This window comes from Malurus melanocephalus, unplaced genomic scaffold (genome assembly GCF_030028575.1).
Source record: "Malurus melanocephalus ecotype Western Australia unplaced genomic scaffold, MMel_1.1 scaffold_391, whole genome shotgun sequence".
In the NCBI taxonomy this organism is placed as follows: domain Eukaryota; kingdom Metazoa; phylum Chordata; class Aves; order Passeriformes; family Maluridae; genus Malurus; species Malurus melanocephalus.
The window spans coordinates 68,936-75,656 of NW_026623623.1; the positions used below are offsets into that span (position 1 = coordinate 68,936).

General features: G+C 54.1%; 1 protein-coding gene across 1 annotated transcript in view; it reads right to left on the reverse strand.

The window, feature by feature from the left end:
• RALY (RALY heterogeneous nuclear ribonucleoprotein) overlaps positions 1-6,721 on the reverse strand; it is a 120,159-nt gene that overhangs the window by 7,398 nt on the left and 106,040 nt on the right. The window contains exons 3-4 of the mRNA XM_057379178.1: positions 565-617; positions 255-415 (exon numbers count right to left, since the gene is read on the reverse strand). Coding sequence (XP_057235161.1) covers positions 255-415; positions 565-617 — 214 coding nt within the window. The remainder of the gene's footprint in view (positions 1-254; positions 416-564; positions 618-6,721) is intronic.

The following is a 6,721-nucleotide window of genomic DNA, read 5'->3' on the forward strand; positions in this document are numbered from 1 at the left end:
TGCGGCCAGGCTGTGGGGCTGAGCTGGGGGAGCTGTGTGCGGCCAGGCTGTGGGGCTGAGCTGGGGGAGCTGTGTGTGGCCAGGCTGTGGGGCTGTGGGGCTGAGCCCAGGCTTTGTCACGCTCAGGCCACCTCTGCTCCTTTCCTGGCCACGCTCCCCACAGCCGGGCTGCCGTTCCCAGCTCTTTGGGGTTTTGGAGGAGTTTTGGGGAGGTCCCTGCACTCCCCCATGCGTGTCCAAAGGCTCATACTCACACTTGATCTTGGCTGAGCTGTTTCCGATGCCGCCTGACCTGGCGAAGAGCTTGACGGGGAGCGCGGCCTTGACGCGCCGCACCAGGGGGATGGTGACCCGCGGCCGCTTCACCGGCACCACCCGCGGCACCGGCGACACCCGGCCCCGGTAATCGAAGATCCTGAGGGGAYGGGAGCAGAGGGATGTGGGGCTCTGCCATGGGCTGCCCCAGCCCGACCCTCATCTGCTCCTGGTGATTGGGGCCATTGGATTCCACCCCACAGGCTGGGCCCCCTCCCCGCCCACAAAGCCCCGCTGCTGCTGCCTCACCTGTCGTAGAAATCGTCTCTGTAATAGTCATAATCGAAGTCGTAGCCGCTGCAGAGACAGACAGGGCATCATGGGTTAATTAGTGCAGGTAATTGATTATCAGTGCTCTCACACCGACTGCTGAGCGCCCTCAGGCCGGCGAGGATAAGTCAACTGCTCCCCTTGGTAAGGGACACTCGTGGCTGTGGGGAGGGGGCTGAGCCCTGAGGGAAGATCCAGGGGCTGAGGGCACTGGASAGGGTGATGCTGGCACAGGAGTTTTAACCTGGTTATCCCAAGAAGGAGCAAGATGTGTGGGGAGAGAGATCAGGAAGAAGGGGATATTGATTAATTCAAATCTTGGTGCCCTCAGCCCACATCCTGTTTTCTTAAGCTGGAGCTGCATTTAAACCCAAACTAGGTGCATTCCCACTCCCCAGAGATTCAGGAACATCCTTGCCCTCTTGCTCCAGCTGTTTTCTCACAAGGCAGCACAAACCAGGGCGTTTGATCCCACACACTGGTACCAGCTGCCCAGATGAACACAGCATCCTTCCCTGGCGTGCTGAGGCTCAGTTAACATTGCCTGCGTCAGAAGTGAAGCTGATGATCTTCAGAATGGTCAGCGCAGCCCCAGAAAGCAAAGTCTGCCCTGCCTCCTGCAACTGTATGAAGTGGCTGATGAAAAGAATGGGAAGGAGAGATTGATGGGGAGAGAGGGAAGGGCTCAGCCAGGAGAKACTGGGCTTGGGCAGAGGGAAGGATGAGCACCCAGCTGTGTAGCTGAGAGTAAATCTGGTGTCCTGCATCTTTGACAGAAGTGACACGGATGTGTGGCTGACTGGGTCGGGAAGTGTGGCTTGGGCCAAGAATTCCAGGTTGCACCCAGGACACCTGTCCTGCCCACGCTGGCACTGGGCTGCCCAGCCAGAGTTTCATTTCAGTAACTGGCTGGTTTCTTAAACATGMTTTTTCCATGCTCCATGGGCTCCCYMGATGCCTGTGGCAGCATGTGGAGACCCACCCTGTGCCTCGGGGGCACCTGAGCGCATGTGGCTGGTTGGAAGCACCAGGGCTCTTTTAGGGCCAGGGAGCTGAGGCCAGAGATAAAGACAGGGAGATGTCTCGTGCACCTCCTGCCCCAGCCATGGCCTGCCTTGGTGACTTCAGTGAGGGGGTATTTCATACAGCTGGGCTTATCCCTGAGCAGCTGCTGCCCCTGGCATTCCTGGCTGTGAGGGGATGCGAGTGCAGGGTGTCRCTGCTGAGCCAGCAGCACTGGTGGGGAGGTGTGACTGTGCAGGTGTCATCACCACAGCCCTTCCAGATTCAACTGAATGATGGGAAACAGCCATTTCTGACAGTCTCAGCACAGAGGAATTACAAATTGTTTTCAGCCTTGCTGTCCTCCCCTTCTGACCCAAGCTGAAGCAAATGTTCCTGCTGGGCTCAAAGCAGACACGATTATCCCTCAGCCTCTGTCCCAACCACTGCATGATCTGTAGYTACTTATACCCTCTTCTGATCTGAAAGGGAAAGGTAATTCCTGCCAGGGCAGCTGCTGCTGGACTGAACCCAGCTGTTTGTGRGGCTGAGGGGATAGGCAGCATGGAATGAGGCACTTTCAAGGAGCTTTTCCTGATGGGTAACTTCATTTTCAATCCAACCTGGGGTGAAACCTGGAGATACAAAAGCTCTCCAAGAAAATAGCTCCCCTCAGCCTGCCAATCTGTTTTGATCACTGAGGATGTTTGACTCCAGTTCTGCTTGAATCCAATAAATAACAAAATACCATCAAAATAGGAAGCCATTTGAAAGGAAAATTGAAGTAGGATGCTTCTACACTGTCAGACTCTCCCTCTTCAATTTCCACCCCCCTCCTTAGATGCAACTCAAAACGAAATTGCTGCAATTTTGTAATATTTTCAATCTTGGCAGGCTCTGGGGGAGTGCTTCTGGCTCCCTCCAGCAGTGCCCTGGTCCCAGGCAAGAGGGGACAGTGGCATCTCCCTGCAGCTCCAGGGCTCTGAGTGTGGTCAAGCAGGGTCTTTATGCACAGCAGAAACACTTTCCATGGGGATTTGCTCTTGCTGGGAACTCCCTGTGGCTTGGAGAGCTCTCTGTGGCTGTTCCACGAGGCAGCTTTGGAGCATTTTTTCGTAAACAACACCAAGCTTGGGGGTGTTTGGCCAAATTCCGAGACACCCAAATTCTCCTGATCCCATTCCCGCTACTCATCTGCGCTGGCATCTCCTCCGAGCCTTTGCTCCCAGGCAGAGCTGTGGGATCAGCACATGGGCAGCTCCATGGGGACATGGGCATGGAGAGGAGCTGCAGCTCCAGCCCCAGCACACGGCACTGCCCTGCTGCTGCCAGCGCTGTCCCGGGCACAGCCAGGCACCTGGAAACACGGGACAGAGCCCTGGATGGGGTGGGCACCTCCACCTGCAGCACCGACCCTGCCCTGCAGTGTTTGGTACCTCTGCCCTGCTCCTGGGCTTGGTTCCAGCACAAAGAATATCTACAGATCCAGTCTGGTGGGAACTGGAGAAGGATGGACTTGCCCAAAGGCTCAGGTGAAGCCCTCAGCCTCTTCCCAGACCAGTCAATCTGAGGCATGAAGCCCATGAACCCTCCCAATGTTATAACACTATTATCCCCCGTTTCCATGGGAATGTGGGAGCAAAGCTGACCYCCTGTGTTCTCCTGCTGGGAATCAYTGCTGGCAGTTTTGCAGGGCAGTTTTGACCCCCAGAGGCAGAGGGGGGTTCACACCAAACTGGATTGACCCCAGAGCATCTGTGGTCCAAAGCTCAAAGGTGAAGGGTTCTCCTGCCCTGGCCCTGAATCCCTGTGGGATTGGAGACACTCCACCCTTTCAATAGGAATTAGGGGCATCATTATCCCAGGAAGCTGGTCGTGACTTCCCAAAACACAAACCTCAGCCTCTGCTTCAATTCCTGCTGAAAATGGCACAGCCCTCAAGGWGGGCAGGGGGCTGCAATGAGGGGYTTTGGGACACCTGTGGCTGTGTGACCCTGCTGTAACACACTCATGGYTTAACGGATGATGCCAGGGAGGCAGTGGCTGGATGGTTTCTGCAGAACCCCTGGAATCAGGCTTTGAGCACAGGGCAGGTCTTCCAGCATGAACCCAGGAAAAAAGGTGGGAAAAGGAAGTGCCTTAGGGTGGGTGATTTATTCTGAAAATTCCCCTGCACCTAGGATAAACCATCCTGAGACTGAGGCATCACTTCACAGTGGCCTGGCAGGTCTGTCTTGGTGTACAGGAATAATTTTTGCCCTTTTTTAATCAGTTGGTGACTTTGCACCCTTTCAAGATAAAGCAGAGACAATCATAGTGAGAGGCTGGGAAGCAGGAAGGCTTCAAGGACCACCACGCTTCCACCTCCTGATGCATTCCTTGTGCTTTGTCTTCCTTAGCAATCCAGAAACATTTATTACTGACTCTAACAGGTTCAAAATGCAACTGTTCATAATTGAAGGGCGATTGCTTGCATATGCTGCCTCTCCACCCATTGGTGGGGCCAGTTCTGAGCCTGTACCTGAACAGCAAATGTGCATTTGAGCACCTGTGCTTTAATTACTGCTCATTACCAGTGCCACGTTGAGCTCAGCTCCCACCCTTCTGTCACAGCATTGCTGCAGCAGGCAAAGTCACACCTGCCAGAAAGCTGATTGGAAAATGTGGCATTGCTCAGGMAGTGATGCTGTGGAGCTGTGTGAGATTCCACCCTCCTGCAAACAGCCAGGGTAGTGGGAAACAGGAATATGGGATGAAGCCTGGCATTCCCAAAGTGCTGGGGCTGCTGTAGGTTGGGACAGTGCTCACCTCCCCCTCTACCCAGGGGCTGCTCTCATCCTGTCTGTGTGGATTGGGCACTGGGATGTCACTGCTCCAGCACCAGGGCCTAGGAGGGGTGTTTGGGGATGGGCTGACACCAGCTTGGGGTGGAACAGGGGATGGATGCACTGTTCCCTGGCTGTGACAATCAGCCAGCAGTGGCTTGTCCCTGTCACATTGCAGAGACCCTTCCTGGGGTCACTGAGCTGCAGACACCCAGCAGCTCTTGCTTGGTGTTCTCTGTCCTTTTGGCCATGGAGCAGCTTTAGCTCCAGCACTGCAGGCAAGGGCAGACATTTGTGCCTCTAAAGGCCCCAAGTAGCCCTGGCAGAGCCACCTTCCCCTCCCAGCCAGCTCACAGCAAATGACCTGAACATGGCCCCAAATGCCCCAGGAAATCCTGTCCAGACTTTGGCAGGGCAGGGACAGAAAGTGAAGGCAGATTTCTTGCCGGAAGGCAGATTTGGAGAGGCAGTGAGTGATGCCCTGGGGATGGCACAGCAGCCATTCCCACTGGCACTATGGGCATGTTGGGTGGCAGTGGCCAGGGTGCCAGGCAGGAACATCCAGAAAGTGCCAGGGGCAGGGAGGGAGGCCTGGAGATCCAAGAGAGTGTGGGGAGAGCAGGGATGGCAGCAGCTTTGTGTGAACTGAAGGTGCCTCGTGTGGAGGCATCTGGGAAAAGTGATGGGGCATGAGCCTGGCTGGGGGAACATGGGAGGCCACATCCCCAGGGATTTCTGTTAAACACCTGGACACCTCCCTGGGCTGGTGGAACAGGTCAAAATGTCCCTACTGTTGCTTCCTCTGTGTTCAAAATGGAATTTGCCTTGCCTTGCCTTGGAGCAAAGCAAAGCAAAGCCCAGCCTTTGGAAAAATCCTCTGTTGTGTTTAACACRGCACTTCCATAAATTACAGTGCTGTGATTGCTGGAGTCTAACATTTAGAAAAATGGATGGTGGCTYGGGAAGCTGTAACCACGGCTGGCTGCAAACCTGCATTCCCTTTTTTTCCAGGAGATATCATAAGTTCTGCCAGTCCAGATGGCAAAGTTTTAATCTGACAGCCAGTCTGGGATAAAATATTGCTGGAGCTCAGAGCAGTGCAGTTCTCTGGCCCATATTTTAGCATATCCATGTTTGTGGGAGGGAGCAAACATCTCTCTCAGCAGTCTGGAAGTCTGAAATATTGGTCATTCCAGAGGAAGGGATTAGTGCTGCAGGCACAGGCGAGCAGTAAATGAAAAGCTCGTTAGTGCGAGATGTATGGAAGGAGCTGATGTGTGTTATGGCTCCAGCCCCACGTGAGCAGCCCATGTGCAGCTGAACAGCAGGAGTGGTGTCATTCCCATCTCATTCCCCTCAAGGGACATCCCTTGGGAATCCAGAGGGGAAGGTCCAAGCAGCTCCAGGGTGGGAGGGACAATGTGCCCGAAAGCTGCCCAGGGGGAGCTGGGCACAGAGGTTTGTGGCAGGTGCCCAGAGATGCCCTGTGGGTGGTGCATGAGYTGCTGGGGCTCTGGGGGCTCTGCCTGTGCCGGAGCTGCATTTTCTAACCAGGATCTGCCCTAYCACAGCACCCAGTGTTGGACCCCATGGCTGAATCTGAATCACAGGGYGCTCTTCACCCCTCGCACTTTTTTCTTCTTTCTGTGGAAAAATCTCCAGTTCTCTCCTGATTACCCCTATTGCTACACCCACCTATAACYCCAATACTKATTTTAGTCTTTCCTTCCCAATCTCACACCTTCCAACTCCTGACTCAGCGCCTCTCCTCACCATGAGACTGGCATCAAAATGATGACAATTTATAAATAAAACACCTTTGGGGACCTTGTTATTTGGGTTTGGGCTCCTGAACCTGCAGGGCACTCTAGAAATACCTTTTAAAGTTTTGCTTTCTGCAACCAGAAGCAAGATGAAACTTAATGAGTTTCTYCCACACTCCCCTGACTCCCCCTGGAGCTTAAATGAMAATCTTCACCTCTTGTGGAAATCAKGATAAATTCTCTCGAGCTGAGGGCTGGCTGACATCTGTAACACACTCCATGTTCCACAGACCTCTCCATGTCCCACCTGTCCCTCCTGTTCCTTTATCCCCTCATTTACTGCTCCTCAGAACAGGCTTCCCTGGCACTTCCCCTGGCCACCTCCTTGGTTCACCTCCATTTGTCACCCCAAAGGCTTCCCACTTCTTCCCTTCTTCTCTCCCTTTCACAATCATTCTTATTCTTCTCTTTTCCAGATTTATCCCTTGTTCTCCTGTGAGAGTCCTTATGGAAGACCCTGGACTGTCTCACGATTGACTAAGCCAC